We start from the raw sequence: 16,719 nt of genomic DNA, 5'->3' as shown, positions 1-16,719 counted from the left end.
AGGGTACTGCTTTAAACGAGTATATCTTGGTACTTGCTGGGAGCCGGATGGAGTCCAGCCACATCCAGGCAGAGATGCTCTGCCCTGAGCCAGGGAAAACGTCTCACCACATACAACCGCAAACAGCAAAGACAGGATCCAATTCACTCATTTATTCAGTAAACACTTCTCACTCACCATGTGCCTGGCGCTGTGCTCAGTGACTTAGGGGTGACTTAAGACTCACTGGTGGATGGACAATCCTTTTGCCCTCACCGAGGAGGAAACCGGGGCAGAGAGGCAGGTCTGAGCAGTGGTGAGGGTGGTCCTAGGATGCCTCTGGAGTCCCTTCATCAAACCAGCTTCCGGGGGGAAAGATGCCCGACCCCTCACCAAAGGGCCAACGCATCAGAGGCGGTGCTGGTCGTCCTGGGGGCAGGTGGGAGTCACGGAGGGGAGTCCGGCTCAGGAGGTGATGAGGGGGTGCAGGAATAACCAGGCAGCCACCTCCCGTCTCCGGAAAGTCCTCTCCTGTGGCCCAGTGGCCCCAGGACCTGCTGAGGCCCTGTGGAGGGCACGCAGGGATGCCTGGCTAGAAGTTCTCATCCTCTGCAGGCTGAGGTCCGGTGAATCCAAACCCCCGGGCACCAGACAACAGCTCAGATCCTCCATGACTGCCATCGGGTGCTGCCACTGTACTGTGGTTTCCTCTTCCTTCTGGGTGGCTTTCTCCAGTAGCATCAAAGACAGAACTGGCTGGCTGATTTGGAGTTTGGTGGCTTAAAATGCCAGCCAATAGCCACTTCCATGGTGCGATGGAAGTGGCAGAAAGGCCGGCCAACTCTCACCCCATTTTCTGAGGACACCATCCAGAAAAGCTTGTGCTGGAAAGTAGGTCCTCAGATCATGCTTTAAATGGGCCTGGGGAGGAATCACTCGAGTGGGAGGCCCTGCAGGAAATGCGAAATGAGCTCATGCTTTGGGACCCAGGTCCTCACGTTTGGCCTTGTGCTGTGTATCCAGCTTCTTCAATGCGGCCCGGGTCAGTCTGCATTAGGATATGGTGTCTGTCACTCTCTGTAGCCACAGAGAGAGGCCTGCAGAACAGACAGCTTTCAAAGCCTGTGTTCTCCTCATGTCCTAAACCTCCTTGCTTTCCTGCAGAAACCCTCTGTCGTGGCTTGGGTTCCAGCCCCGGGAAGAGATGCTGTCCCCTTGGCTGAAGTGGTAATGGCCTCTGTGCCCTTTGAACAATTTAAGCACATACCGTGACGGGTATGGTGTTGAGTTTTATTATCATGGTCTTACAGTGGTTTTGTTTTGTTTGTGCTTCCCCCTTCCCCAAATAGCAAATTTGAGGAAATAGGCCTCCAGCATCATAGAATTTTCTGCTTGGGAATTCCTTCCCTCCCCTACTCTCACCAAACATTTTGTTGAGAAACGCTTCCAACCTCAGGTGTTGAAAACGTCACTGCAGCTTCATCATTAAAGAGCTTTCGCTGGGCAGAGCCGAGTCCTACGTTAGGGTCACAGAAGAGTGAGGGCAGCAGGGTGGGTACCGATTGGCCAGTTGTGGAGGAGATCCACTCGATACACAGGGTAGAGGTTTGGGCGCCCAATTCTTTATCCGGACAGGAACCAAATACTACATCACTCCTCGGCTAGTCCGTGCGAGAATAAGTCCCAGCTTCTGTTAATGGCAAGGAGAGTTTATTCTCTGTGATGCAGGAAAACCCCTCCAGCCCCAGAGCTGGCCTGCTCGCTTTCAGAAGGTCAAATTTGATGTTTCAAACATGTTACCAATTATTGAATTAGAAGAACAGAAGTTTACGTCAGTAGCTTTGGTGTTCTTCCTGGTTTAACATTCTAAGATTAATTCAAATCTTTGTTTGAGAATTTATCCTTATTGGTTTACTTGGTGGCAATAGACTGTGGGTGGAGGTAAGAGAGGGGAAGTGACAGTCAACATCGTATGGGACCAGGGTCCCAACCCCAGCTCCACCCCCTCATGGGAACTGAGGGATAGCGGTCCCCACCCCCCAGGCTTGGTGAGGGTAAGTGGGAACAGTGTGACCTGCACAGAATGGCACTGGGCCGTGGAGGAAACATAGCACGTGGTAACAAGGAATAGGTCGTTATTTTAGCATCGTTAGAAGTCTGTTTTCTGTGCTGAGGCTTTTCCATGGAGTTTCATGTCTTGGAGTCTTTGGTGATGTCGCTGCCTGTTCTGATGCATTATGCTTGTCGTTGAGAGAAAGATGATTTTTATCCCGGAGCCGTGGGAATCAGAGCTGACAGCATCATTAGCCAGCACGCCCACCCGCATGGCCCATGTGAGGGTTAGCGCTGCCCTGTCCCCATCACGTGTCCTTTCAGAGTCCCCGGGAGCCAGGGAGGTGATGAGCCTCCTAAACGTCCCAGGTGATTCCAGGGTCCCCTGGTTAAGACATAGGCTGTTACCTAATTACTTCCTGGATATCGGGTGGGAGGAAGTATTGTCATGGAGATGGCTGGGAAATGTTTTGTATCCACTAGTTCATTATTGATATTTTTAGCAAGTGAATGGGGAAATAGGGTACTTTGCACCTTTGCCTGTGGTTTCACAGTTCAGTGTCAGGGCCCCCTGCAGCTCACAGCCCTCAAGGTGAGTGATGACTAAATGGTGGGCGGAAGCTGGCACCTGTGCCTTTACAGGTGCACCATGAGTCCCAGGTCTACACACCCCTGAGCGCCAGACACCTGGAAAGCATCACTATGACCTGAAATTATTGCCGTGCCAGTTCCTGATTAAGAAATAGATCACAGGAAAGGACGTACGCTTTCATGAGGTGTTTATGCACCACTGCTCAGGAAATGTGTAGGAAAAGCGAGGTCAGCTTGAAATATACAGACATTCTGCCAGGTGAATATAAATGATGGAAATGAGATTATTTCATTCTTTGGGACAATCTGAATTGTTATTTGGCTCCCTTAGTAAATAATGATCTGTGATGGGAGACATTATAAAAATTATTAAAAATTTTAAAATTTAGAAATTATAAAAATTCAAATAAGGTAATTTTCTTCATTTTTTTGTCTTGAAAAAGCATACTTTTTAGCTAAAAAGAAAGCTATTGTCTTCTTCAACTTAAAATTTCAGTGTTTAAGATACACTATATTTGTGAATAACTGAAAATTTAATGCCTTATGCCCGTATGTTAATATCATTTGTGCTGACCTTATAGGATTCAGGTCAACGTATCCATGGGTTTAACTAGAAATGTAAATATTTTCCCAGCTATTCTGATTTTGATGGTGCTTTCAGTAGCGTTTATTAGTATTGAAAGTGTTAAGATATCACTGTGCAGTCATGCTTGAGGAATTAATGAGAAGCTGTTTTCTTTCTTCGTAGGGATGGCCAATTTGCTTATTCACCGACTGGTTCATTTGTCTTAACCCACTCAGCTAGCAGAAGGGAGAGTGCAAACATTCCCCATGACCGTGATTTGTTTCTCTCTTTCAGCCACGCGATGATGGACCTACTGGTTGAACTTTGCCTTCAGAATCACCTGAATCCGTCCAACCATGCCTTGGAGATCTGGTCTTCAGAAACTCAACAGCCTTTGAATTTTAAGCCAAATACTTTGGTTGGGACCCTGAATGCGCATACCGTATTTCTGAAAGAAAAAGTTCCTGAAGCGAAGGTTAAGGCTGGCCCCGCTAAGGTGCCTGAGGTCAGTAGCACGAGGGACCCTTTGTCATAGAAGGCCATACGCAGTTGCCTGTGACCCAGGCTGCTGGAGGTGCTGAGGAGGGGCCGGCGGAGGCCCTGCTGTATAAGTAACGCACGCTGCGGTTGAGGTTTCCACTTGCGTGGTGGGCTAAGTTAGACCCTAAACGGAGTTTACTTTAGGAGACCGAAGTTCACCGCATTGAATAATGTTTGTTGTGTAGCATTGCTCCTTTAGATACCAAAGAAGAGGAACCAGTCTAGAGCAGAGCCATCCACCAGAACTTTTCTGCAAAGATGGAAATGGTCTATAATTCTGCCCTCGGCAAGGTGACAGCCACTGATTACGTGTAGCTGCTGAGCATGTGAAATGCAGCTAGTGTGGTCGAAAAACAACTTTTCATTTCTTAATTTTCATTGAAATAACCACAGGTAGCCAATGTCTACCCTCTTGGACTAGTCCTGAAGGTTCTAGCTGAGTTCTGGAGGCCTTCCTATCCACGGCAGAGGTTGGAATATGTAGACGATGTAAACGTCTTCCTAGAGAGAGGAAGCAGAAAGGGGTTCCCTTTTGAAATACTAATGTCAGAAATACTCATTGCAATTTGGATACTATTTTATGCATAGATTCCAGGCTTTTGAGTATTGATTAAAGGTAACTCCAGCAGCTTATTGTACTTTTTAATAAGGCTTTGTTGTGGATCTTTCCTCTCCAGTTGAAAGCAATGCTATTTCATTCTTTTAGATTATTGTAATACCTACTAAATTTCCCTATTTTTAAACATGGTAGTTTGGCCAACGGGTCATGTCCTCTAGGTGTGGGTGGTTAGTAACTTTTAATGGGTGCTATCTACACTTTGAGTTTTCCCTAATTCTTCAATTAAAATCACTGTTTAAGGAAATAAACCCTTTTTATATTCTGTGGCTTTTCTTGCCGTCTTGAACCCCAGCTGCAAATCCCAGGGGCAGGTGAGGTTTATATATGACTCCAGTTTAAGAAGCATGGAAAAGAGCCATGGTTCCATTTTTCCTCCTAAAATTCATCAAACCCTGGCACTCAGACTGGAAAGGGGTGAGATAAATCTCAGTCAGTTTTTTTTAATTCAATACACATTTACTGTGTCCACTCCCCAGGATCTTAGAACAATGTGGGTGATCAGTAAAGACCAAACAGAAGTTGACTGCATGAAACTTCAGCCTATTACATTTTTGATGGGTCACTTTATCTGTAGACATGTATAATCAGCTTTAGTCAAATTGATTGGTTTTTTTTTTTCTGATTATGATGTCTATTATTATATGCCTATTATATTTGCATGTCTAGTGTATGTTATATTTTTCTAGCTTAAAATGCATATGTGTGTAGTGTATATATGTCAATATTCATATAAATATATGATACTAGATATTAATATATTTATGTGGGTATTCTGGCTTCTTAAACAAAAATTTGATGTCTTGTTTTGTGAGGTTTTTCTTTTTCCTTTAAATTGGATTGTTCACAAGAGTTCCAAACCACTTCCCTTTAAAAAATGTATTAGTGCCTTGTGTTCAGGTCTGTTTAGAATCCTCGAAAGACCGTGTGTATATTAGATTCCAAATTGAGACCCTCACTGCTGTCCATTTCCCCATGTTGGTGGCAGTTTGTTCATTAGCAAAAGAGTTTGGAAGGTAAATTTATTTTTCCAGGCATTTGCTGTTCCTGTTCAGTGTGCCTTTTCCCCCACGACCCACTGAATTTTGGAAGAAAGACCCGGTCCACACAAACTCGTGCCCTGCTCCATTGTAGTATAAACCCAGCCGTGGGAAGATGCGCTCACGGAATTCTGCCCGCCGTGTCTTCCAGAAGACGGTGCGCCTGGTGGTGAACTACCTGCGCACGCAGAAGGCGGTGGTGCGCGTGAGCCCCGAGGTGCCCCTGCACAGCGTCCTCCCCGTCATCTGCGCCAAGTGCGACGTCAGCCCGGAGCACGTGGTGCTCCTCAGGGACAACGTGGCCGGCGAGGAGCTGGAGCTCTCCAAGTCCCTGAACGAGCTGGGGATAAAGGAGCTCTACGCCTGGGACAACAAGAGAGGTGAGGCCGCCCGGGGTCTCCGACGCGGCGCCGCTGGCTCTCCGCGCGTGCGTCGTAGCGCAGAGCGCTGGGGATGGGCGTTTGCAGGCCTCTCCGATTCTGTCCAAACCAGAACGGGAGTGGGCGGGAAATAAAATACATGGACTGTAGTTGTACCTCTTTCCCCCAGTCGTGCGCATGCTCGTTACCCCTTGTCTCCTGTGAGCTTCCATGAGATACGTAAAAAGGGGAAAGGGGAGAATACTGGAGCTTCCATGAGATACGTAAAAAGGGGAAAGGGGAGAATACTGGAGCTTCCCTGAGATACGTAAAAAGGGGAAAGGGGAGAATACTGGAGCTTCTGCTCTAAAAGAACTTCTCAGAAGCCACGTGTGAACCGTATTCTCCTGGATTTCCTTTTCAGTTGCCATTAAATACTCCCAAGTCTCAAATGTTGCTCGTAATCGAAACCAGTGGCAAAATGCAGTTAGCTATTCCCTAAACCTGCCCAAATGCAGTTCAGTCCCTGGAGACAAGACATGATGCTTCCTCTCCATCCTTCTCCTCCCGTGAATGTGGTACCAGCCTGAGATCACAGTTAGTAAGAGGCTCTGGCTTGAGTGACAGCTTGAGGCCAATGTTGGTACAAAGACTGTTGTGTACGCAGATTTCCCTGATTGACACAGGGGCTGACTGTATTTGAACAACTGTGAGACCAAAAAAAAAAAAAAAAAAAAATTATTGTTAATATTCCTTGACTTTAGAATTATTAAAATGGACTTCACAAAAGTGTCTATTTTAATGAGCTCACTTGATATCCATTGGCTTTTATTTCACAAATATTGACCAGGTTGGGCTTTTAAAATACACACATATTCAAGTTTTCATGTTTTTCTACAGTTTTTAAAAATTTTTCCCAATTAAAAAAATCTATATTTTCTTATTACCAAACTGTAATGGTCATAGTGGAACCTCCCCTTCCCCCAGATCTCCTCCTGAAAGTTCTGGACCCTGGGTCTCATTTGACATTCAAGAAAGGGATTTAGCTCAATCATGTATAAGATCATAGACTATTTATTCCTTCAGAAAAAAGTGTTCTGGCATTTGAGAGTAATGCATCTTGTATTTTATCCAGTATCTTTTTAAAACACAGAGAAGATGATTCTCAGCACCTGCTGCATGGGCCTGGATGTTGCCGGTGTGTCTGTCTCGTTATATCAGCCCTATTTAAATTTGGTTTCTGGGAATCTTTGGAAACAGAGCTTTCATTTGGCAAGACAGAAAAAGAGAAGGAAGGACAAGAAAAGAAAAATTGCCCCACATCTAAGCATATGAAAGGAAAAGTCTTCTGCAAACAAGTATTTCTGTTATGTGCTAATCACTCAGAATATCTTGAAAGGTAGCTGTAGAATCTAATACCTGGGAAAAGCATAGGTAACCAGTCTCTGCATTAAGGAGTGGGCCCAGCAAGCCCATGTGTGGTCTTCTGGGGACACGGGTGAGGCGGAGAGAGCGGAAACTGCCCTAAGTCTGGAGCTCCCTCCTCTGATCCCCGCGCAGGGCAGGACATGCTGTTGCACGCGGAGAAATAGCTGTCCCCCAGCCCCTGAGTCCTCCTCTGCACTGCCTCGGGCACCCTCCTGGGGACCCTCGCCCTGGGACCCCGGCAGCCTCCCCAGACAAATAAAGGAGCATCACCTGGCATGGCGAGGATGTGCTCTGCCTGTGGCCGACATCCTTTTCATCTGGACCATAATGTGCCATGTGGGCTGTGAAATATTTGATTATCATCCTTGCCAAACGCCTCCATCCCATCCTACTGACAGTCAGACATTTGAGTAGAGAAGAGAACATTTCTGTCCGTGAGGAGCTCTCTTCTTTGCCCCTCTTGGGTTGCGCCCCCTCCCAGCTGGCAGCTGCCTGGGGAAGGGTAAAGGCCACTGGCAGGAGATGTGTTGTAGGCAGAGGCCCGCCCTGTTCTGGAATTCCTGGCGGCGGCAGCTGGAGAAAGCAGAAGGCTTTGCTGCCACCTGCTTCCAGGATGGCGCTTAGCAGCCAGACAGCTGCGGGATTCTAGGGGATCCAGGCCAGGGATGCAGGCCTTCTTTGCACTTGGCCTTCTCCTGCGGGACGCAGCAGCCTCAGCCCAGGCTGACACGGGGCCAGGGCCTTGTCAGGTGCTGCCGTGGGTCAAGAAGCCTGTCTTCACTCTCTGTTGCCTGCCTTTTCCAGTTCTTCTGACCAAAACACAGTCGGAGCCTTCCCTGAGCTGCCGAGGTACCGTGAGCCCAGCGCTGCCCCGCCAGCTGCACCTTGCATGGCTCTGGGCTAGGACAATGCACGGGGTGACCTGAGGGGATGCAGGGCAGCACCTCTGGGGGCGTCTGGCCAGGCTGAACTGAGGTTGTGGCTTGGTTTCTTGACTCCCTGGTTGACTAAGAGAAGAACGTCCCTTGGGCGAGGGTTCGTTCTGTGGTTCTGATTGGTGAGCAGTGAGGGAGCTGATTGTAGAAAACGGCCCTTTCTGAACACAGAACTTCAGGGCAGAGCAGAAGTGGTCCATGCAGGAGAGGCCCCGTGCCCTTCTCACCTGTGCTTACCTGCCCTCAGGGTCCATCCTGCCTGCTGCAGAATCTGGGGCAGTGTGGATTGTGAAATCTGACCTTTTCTGTCATAGACAAGTATGTAAATGACTGGTCCAAATTTTGCATTCATTTCTTATAAATTTTGTATATATGTATGTATTATGTATAATACATACATACATATGCATGCACATATGTACATAGGCATGTATGCACACACATATGTATTGGGACTTATATAAATCTTTTGGACTACACACACACACATAACACACACACACACTCCAAGAGGGTGATTAAAATCCCAGTGAGTGTTTGGATTTTATAGAAATTTCTGTCCATGTTTGGTAAAGTGTTTAACATTAGACTCTGTTTCTAGAAAGAAAAATAATGCAGAAAACCTGGGCTTTGTTCTGGAGCCACGGTCCACGTGTCGTGTCTGACAGTGGCCTCCCTTCATATTCCTCACCTGTTACCTCCTCCGTCATACAGGGCAGATGGATGCTACAAAGAGAGGAACTCTCTTTTAAGAAGCACCATAGACACTTCTCCAAAGAAGACATACAGATGGCCAACAGGCACATGAAAAGATGCTCAATATCACTAATTAGTAGAGAAATGCCTATGAAATGCCTATCAAAACTATGATGAGGTACCACCCCACACCAGTCAGAATGGTCATCATTAAAAAGTCTGCAAATAACAACAAATGCTGGAGAGAATGTAGAGAAAAAGGAACCCTCTTACACTATCGGTGGGATTGGTGCAGCCACTATAGAGAACAGTATGGGGGGTCCCTTAAAAAGCTAAAAATAGAATTACCATATGATCCAGCAATCCCACTCCTAGGCATATATCTGGAGAAAACTCTAATTTGAGAAGATACATCCACCCCTATGTTTATAGCAGCACTATTTGGAACAGCTAAGACACAGAAGCAACCTAAGTGTCCATTGACAGACGAATGGGTAAAGATGAGGTACATATATACAAAGGAATATTACTCAGCCATAAAAAGGAATGAAATAATGCCATTTGTAGCAACATGGATGGACCTAGAGATTATCATACTAAGTGAAGTAAGTCAAAGACAAATACCATGTGATATATCATTTTTTGTGGAATTTAAAAAAAAAATGATACAATTGAACTTATTTACAAAACAGAAACAGACTCACAGACATAGAAAACAAACTCAAGGTTACCAAAGGGGAAGGGGGGAGGGATAAATTAGGAGTTTGGGACTAACAGATACACATACTACTATATATAAAATAGATGACCTGCTGTATAGCACAGGGAACTATACTCAATATCTTGTAATAACCTATAATGGAAAAGAATCTGAGAAAGAATATATCACTCTATCTATATATCTATCAATCTAGCTAGCTAACTGAAACTAACACAACGTTATAAATCAGCTATACTTCAATTAGAAAAAGAAGCACCATGAATAGATAGTTGGTTTGAGCAGAAAACTCATATATATGAAGGCTTGATCAGTTCTGAGTGATCTGATTTGGGGATATTATAAGGCTGAGGGCAGCGGGGAAGGTGAATCAGAGCTATTTTGACTATTCTTTTACGACCCCCATGATGGGGACGGTCACTTACAAATGTGCACATTTCCCTGCGATGCAGACCCAGTTCCTCTCTTGCATTTACAAGCTTGGTGACCCTGATCTGGCCCCCGACGGCTTGCTCCATTTCTGCATCCGGAAAAGTGGACGTTTTCAATGAGCCAGTCCTCAAGGGCCCCTGCGGCATCCTCCATCCGTCCACACCCCTCAGCTCATCCGCATCACCTTCCAAATCACTTTGAAACTTCCAAACGGATGAGACACAACCTCCCCTACGTTTTTATTCATATCTAAGTCTTAGTAAATGAGAGTAAATTGAAACAAAATAAACTCCACACTCAAATTGCCATCCATTTAGAACCATGGCTTCTAGGTCTTAACTTGCGTATTTTCTCCAGGCCTGGCTGCGAACCAGGCGGGGCACCTTGGGGGTCTTGGCTGATGGGAACACTGTCAGGAAAACCAAGAGCTCTTGCTCTGCCCTCCAGCCCATCCTTCCGCAGTGCCTGCCAGTCGCAAACCTCACAGGAGGCCCCATCAGTCCAGAATCTCCAAGCCTCACCTTTGAGATTAGACTGTCTGGTTGGGGCCCAGCTCAGAGCCGGGCAGCTGTGGGCTGTGGCCTCTCGGTCCCCGTGGGGCGGCTCTGTGCCCCGAGCCCGAGCCTCAGTCCTGGGGCTGGTGACCAGCCACTCCCCCTGTCCAGGAAGAGAAATGAGAGGCTGAATTTCTGATCCAGTCTCACCGTTGTGTGGCTGGCATAACAGCCTGTGTGCCAGTGACGTGTTCTCTCTCCCTCATCTCTCAGGCACTGTCATATCCTGCACTTTCTACATCTGTGTCCCATAGCAGTCAATTCTAGAAACATCAGAGGTACAAACATACATGTTGGTGCATACTGCTCTCCACATATAGCTTTACTCTGCAGCACAGAATATTTTGCTACAGGCTGTGGGCCTAACAGAGGGTTTTGGTGTAATTAACTGTGAATCCTACGTGCACGTGTGTTTCCGGGGGGATGCATGCCTCACCTCTGAAGCCCGTCCCCTCGCTGGTTTGGATGTCGTGTGATATGGGGACCGCTGATTGGCCCGGCTGGAGCCACCTGCATGAAGCTGAGAGGCCTGGTTCCTGGGACTAAAACCGGAGCCTTTGCCACTGACAGAATGCAGGGATTCAGGGGCTTGGTTTTTGCTTCACTGGGAGGACAGTATTATGTTAATGCATGTCACAAAGGCTCTGACTTCCACGTCTGCCTTCTCGAGTTGGAATATGAAATTCTTGGTTAGCAGATGAGAAGTTCACCGATATTTACCTGGTTTGGGTTGGTATCTTGGTGGCAGAGTTTGTAAAATCCAGTCCACATTTTTCCACCAGTGGTTTGGCGGTCCAGCAGTTGGCAGCGGTGTGGGGAAATTAATTTTTCAGTCCTTCAGCAACACCTAAACATCTTTTCCTCTGGCCGTATCTGTGTGCCTTGGAAGAGAAGAACAGGATGAGTGGATGACAAAGGCCAGGAGTGGCCTCCGGAGTGTCATCGATCAATGAATAATGGTCACAATGGTTGTGGCACTGAGGGTGCCAGGCTTGGTCATCTGAGTCATCCTCAATCTGCAGATGGGGAAACTGAGGCCCAGTACGCCCGCACAACGGCGTCCTTAAGCTCTGCTCCGCTGGCTCTCAAGTGTGGTCCCACAGCTTAAGCATCCCAGGGTGGGGGGGTGCTTGTTGAGTGGGGAGTGCTGGGCCCCATCCCCAGAGTCTCCCATGTGGGCATCTGGTGTGGCCCAAGGTCCCAGGGATGCTGCTGCCGCCCGTTCTGCCTTGCCCTGGACACCATGGCCCTTGGCTGTGTCGCCAGCAGCCTGACTGGTCTGGGCTTTGGTGCGCCATCTGGAACTCCAGAGCATCCATTCTAGCTCGAAAATCCCGCTGAAGAAAAAACTCCAGGAAATGGAGAAGATTGAGGATTTAGAAGTCAAGAGTAAAAAAAACAATAGAAGAAAAAACAGGTCCCCTAGAGAATGTAATGAAAAAGGAAAACATCCTGTTTGAGGTAGAGGAAGAAAAATCTGGGGACATGGGTCATGGAGCAGCCGACTTGGTTATTTCAGATGTCCCTGGGTAAACCATCGCTGTTACTCCACACTCTGGAAATGAGTGGGCTCCTCAAGCCAGGAAGCCGTTGATGTAGTTTATGTTTTTACCGCCACCCTCATAATTCTTAAAGCAGATGTTTAGCACAGATGTCGCAGTCCTGAGAGCTGTGCTGTCCGGTCTGATGGTCACAAACCAGGCATGGCCGTCAGGCACGAGGCATGTGGCCAGTGCAAGCTGAGTTGTGCTGTGATGTGCACACTGCATTTTGAAGGCTTAGTACCAAAACGAATGGAAAACACCTCATTAATCATTTCATGTGGATTATGTGATGGAATACTAATATTTTAGATCTATTGGGTTAAATAAAACATTATTAAAATTAATTTCACCTGGTTCTTTTTGGTGCAGCTGTTGGAAAATGCAAAATTAGGTATATAGTCCCTTTATTTTTTGTTGCACAATACTGCCCTAGAACTTCTGGATTTATTCGGGGTTTTTTTGTTTTGTTTTGTTTTGTTTTTACAATACTAAAGATTATAAGAACTTTTAGAGATTTCATAAACCCAGCTGGAGGCTTTGAGGTGACTCAAATGCTTTGAGAGAAATAGTTGATGGTTTTGCTCTCTTCTAAGAACTAAAGTTTAAGACTAGAGTAAAAAAAGCATTTGCTGATATTTTTAAAGTGTTTAATCTAATGTTTCATATGCTGAAAAATAACTTAGTACTTTTTTTTTTTTCCCCAGAAACCTTTAGAAAATCATCACTTGGCTACGGTGAGACAGATAAAGAGAAGAAGAAAATTCTGGGATTTTTCAAAGTTAATAAAAGAAGCGATAGTAAGGTAATTGATTCAGTATCAAATATCAATCAAATTGACATATGATTCTGCATTCTGTACAAATAGTTTCTTGAGATGTTTGTCCTCAGCCTATCTTGGAATTTGTCTAAATACACGTGGGAGTCCTCACTCCTTCAGGGAGTAGGGTGTGTGTCATGTCAGTATGCACAAATGCCTCTCATATCCCACACTTGGTTCCTAAAACAGTGGTCTTGGGTGATGGTGTTTAATTCACCAGCAGAACGTGAAGCCATGCACCCTCTCTGCTGGTACCTGCACAGTCCTGGAAGGAGGCTGAAGCTCAGTAAACAACCTCTGGATGGATGGATAAGTGAATGCATGGTACGGTTAAGTTTATATGAATACCCAATATCCTGACAAATGAACCAGATCTTCAGAACTTGTACGACCTGGTGCAGCCTCAAGGAGCTGCCCAGGGGCCGCTTTGTGGAGAAGAACATCAGTTGTTGAGTGGGTCCATTTGCCAGTAAATTTTAGACGTTGCCTGCTCCTCCCCATACGAAATGGGGACATGCTGAATAAGTTAATTTTATCGATCTGGTTGGTCTTAGTTAATAAGTTCTGAAACCGTAATTTGGGTACAGTGTTATAAAGTCATAGTACAGCGAGTAAAAATGAACACATTTAAAATCATCTTTGAAATTCTCAAGCTATACATGCCTTCTAGCTACCAAGAAAGGAAAATGCTTGTGAGCCCTATTGTGTTGGTTTAAAAAGGTTTATTTTGCTGGGTCAAGTATTTTCTCTTAACTAGTAGATGGCACTAAAAAACACAGAACCATTGTGGGGAACGTTAGTCTTTAATCCGCCAGCTGGGTTTGGAAGTGTCCGCCATCCACGGAGCGTTAGAGGAGGCGTGAGTAGGGTGGACGCATGTTGGTCCAGAGCCCTCTCTGCCCATCGCATGGCCCTTGCATCTGTGCACCAGCCTGCACGTGTCCTGACCTTCCGGAGCCCATGGGGTCAGAATTACCATCCACCCCATGTTCCTGATGAGGATGCTGGGGCCCAAAGAAATAAACTTGCTCAGGGTCCTGGGGTTAGATCCCAGGTCAGCTTGCGGTTCAGAGGTGAGAGGTCAGTGTGCAGGCTGGGTGGAAGCTGGCAGCCCAGAGAGAAGCCATCACCTGAACTAGTGAGTGGTCCCTGTCCTCAGGAGTTTCTGCCAGACTCCGGTGCATTGCTCTTGACTGCCTGATGCTTTGATTGTGGATTCTTGATTCTCTGTCTTATTACTGATTGTGTGTGTTTCCCCCTGTTTCCATGTGTCCTTTGAAAATCTCTGCTCCGTGTGTGTCTCTGCTTAAGATCTTCTGTGCCCTCACCCCACTATCCTGTCCCCCTCCTCTTCCCTCCTCCCCCATCCTTTCCTTTCCTGCCAGAATTACTTGAAATTACAGATTCAGTTTCACATTTGAATTTCCCTTCACTCTATTAATGTTGGGTTTCTGGTTCCTGTCATCTTTTAAAAAAAATTTTATTGAAGTATAGTTGATTTACAGTGTTGTGTTAATTTCTGCTGTACACCAAAGTGACTCAGTTATATATACATATATTCTGTTTCATATTCTTTTCCATTATGGTTTATCACAGGATATTGAATAGAGTTCTCTGTGCTATACAGTAGGACCTTGTTATTTACCCATCCTATATATAATAGTTTGCATCTGCTAATCCCAAACTCCCACTGCATCCTTCCCCCACCCCTTGGCAACCACAAGTCTGTTCTCTATGTCTGAGTCTGTTTCTGTTTCGTAGATTAGTTCATTTGTATCATACTTTAGATGCCACATATAAGTGATATCATATGATATTTGTCTTTGTCTGACTTACTTCACTTAGTATGATAATCTCTAGGTCCATCCATGTTGCTGCAAATGGCATGATTTCATTCTTTTTGTTGGCTGAGTAATATGGCTCCTGACACTTTGAGGTCAGTTTGCTGGGACTGCAGGCACCGCTGGCCTCTTTGGTTCTCACAATTCTAATTCACAGAAAATCTACCCTTTCCTCACACCAAGATCTCAAGAGCCCTTCTTCTTGTATCTTCCTGATTTTGAGACATGAAACTGCCAGCGAAGTCAGTAGAAAATCTAGAAATGCCTTTGTTTTAAGCAGAATAAGAGCCTAATGTGTGTGATGGTTTGGCAGCATTCTCCGTGAGAGTCTGAAACACCTGTGAAAATGCCACAGATGGTGAGGAAGCCTGGTCTGTGGGTCCCAGGGGCTTTCCCTCTGCCGTACCCCATCTTTCTTCGGTCTTAGACTGGCTAGAACTGTTTTTCCTTTCTCGTACACCTCATCTTTCCCTCTCATTTATTTTATTTTATTTTATTTTGCGCTCAACTGCCCTTATACAGTCGTAACCTTACTGGTTTATTTGTTGTTTTGGGCATTAACCTTTTCCTTCCTTGTTTCTCTCTGTTTTTATTGTTTGAGATGCTGTGCTAAATGCACCCTCCTTTAATCATCTATAAAGCTGGTGAGAGAGGCATTATCAACCCCATTTTACAGGTGAAGAAGCCCAGGCTGCACCCTCTGAGCAAATCCCAGGGCTTGTGTTGCCAGAATTCGGACCCGCCTGTCTTTCAGAGCCGTGGCTCTCACCGTCCACACGCTGTACACTGCCTGGCAAGCCTGGGTCTCAGGTTTTCTTCATTAATAGCAGGAGGGTTTGGAGTAAATTATTTTTTATTTTTAAAATTTTTATAAATTTATTTATTTATTTATTTGTTTTTGGCTGCGTTGGGTCTTCGTTGCTGCGTGCGGGCTTTCTCCAATTGCGGTGAGCGGGGGCTGCTCTCTGTTGCGGCGCGCGGGCTTCTCACTGCGGTGGCTTCTCTTGTTGCGGAGCACGGGCTCTAGGCGCGCGGGCTTCAGTAGTTGTGACACGCAGACTCAGTAGTTGTGGCTCGCGGGCTTAGTTGCTCCATGGCATGTGGGATCATCCCAGACCAGGGCTCGAACCCATGTCCCCTGCATTGGCAGGTGGATTCCTTCCCTGGCAGACCACCAGGGAAGTCCTGAGTAAATCATTTTTTAAATGATTTCTAAAATCTTATGATGCCAGATAGTCTACACATGTCTGAGAACAAAATACTAAGAATGGAGACATTTAAAGTTAAAGTGAGTCTTTATTATCTACTTAAAGGAAAAAACGTGCATATGTGTGTGTAAAATCTCAATAGAGAATATGCTTAAAAAGATATTTTGGCTGAAGTCAATGAGGGCAAATATCCTTCCTTGTTTTAAAACTTTGGTATTTTATTGTTCTTTCAACGTGATAACTTTGTTTCATTTTGACATTATTTATCCTCCTAACCAAGTAGTTCTGAAAATACCTTAGAATCACCTTAAGATCTAGTGTAACAATTGGATTCTTGGGTCACATCCCCAAAGATCCTCATTTGGGAGGGCAGGGTGGGCCCCAGAGCCGTATTTTCCAGGGCACCTGGTGGTTCTCTGTCTGGAGGTCACCACACCATCAAGGGAAACCTTCTTTTAAACAATGAAGTGAGATGTCATTATTGTTCACCTTTTATGGGTAGGGAGTGAGGTATTTGGTGAGTTACTTTGATGTGTATCCAATCAATCAGCAATGCAGTGGTAAACTGAATTTAAAACCTAGAAATCCTCATAACCTACTGAATGAATTGGTTTTCAGAGCTAATTGATCAGCTCAGACCCACTGCTGTTTTCATATTGCATCTCTTCTAAGCAAAAGAGATGCTCTGGGGAAAAAGACAAAATGAAAACTCATACTCCGTGAGTCATGAATTTCAAAATTGTGGTTGTCAGATCTGTGAGCACTGCTTAGGGGCTCTTTTAGAACAGCTTTCAGGTTCCTAAG

At 45.7% G+C, this 16,719-nt stretch overlaps 1 protein-coding gene across 8 annotated transcripts in view; it reads left to right on the top strand.

Moving 5' to 3' along the window:
- COBL (cordon-bleu WH2 repeat protein) overlaps nucleotides 1–16,719 on the top strand; it is a 270,191-nt gene that overhangs the window by 97,889 nt on the left and 155,583 nt on the right. For all 8 annotated transcript variants that reach the window (XM_061198313.1, XM_061198310.1, XM_061198308.1 and 5 more), the window contains exons 3-5: nucleotides 3,482–3,692; nucleotides 5,535–5,763; nucleotides 12,754–12,851. In XM_061198313.1, coding sequence (XP_061054296.1) covers nucleotides 3,482–3,692; nucleotides 5,535–5,763; nucleotides 12,754–12,851 — 538 coding nt within the window. The remainder of the gene's footprint in view (nucleotides 1–3,481; nucleotides 3,693–5,534; nucleotides 5,764–12,753; nucleotides 12,852–16,719) is intronic.

The sequence above is a fragment of the Eubalaena glacialis genome, chromosome 8 (assembly GCF_028564815.1).
Source record: "Eubalaena glacialis isolate mEubGla1 chromosome 8, mEubGla1.1.hap2.+ XY, whole genome shotgun sequence".
Classification (NCBI taxonomy): Eukaryota; Metazoa; Chordata; class Mammalia; order Artiodactyla; family Balaenidae; genus Eubalaena; species Eubalaena glacialis.
The sequence above is the reverse complement of the archived record's forward strand: the minus strand, read 5'-3'. Positions and strand labels throughout refer to the sequence as shown.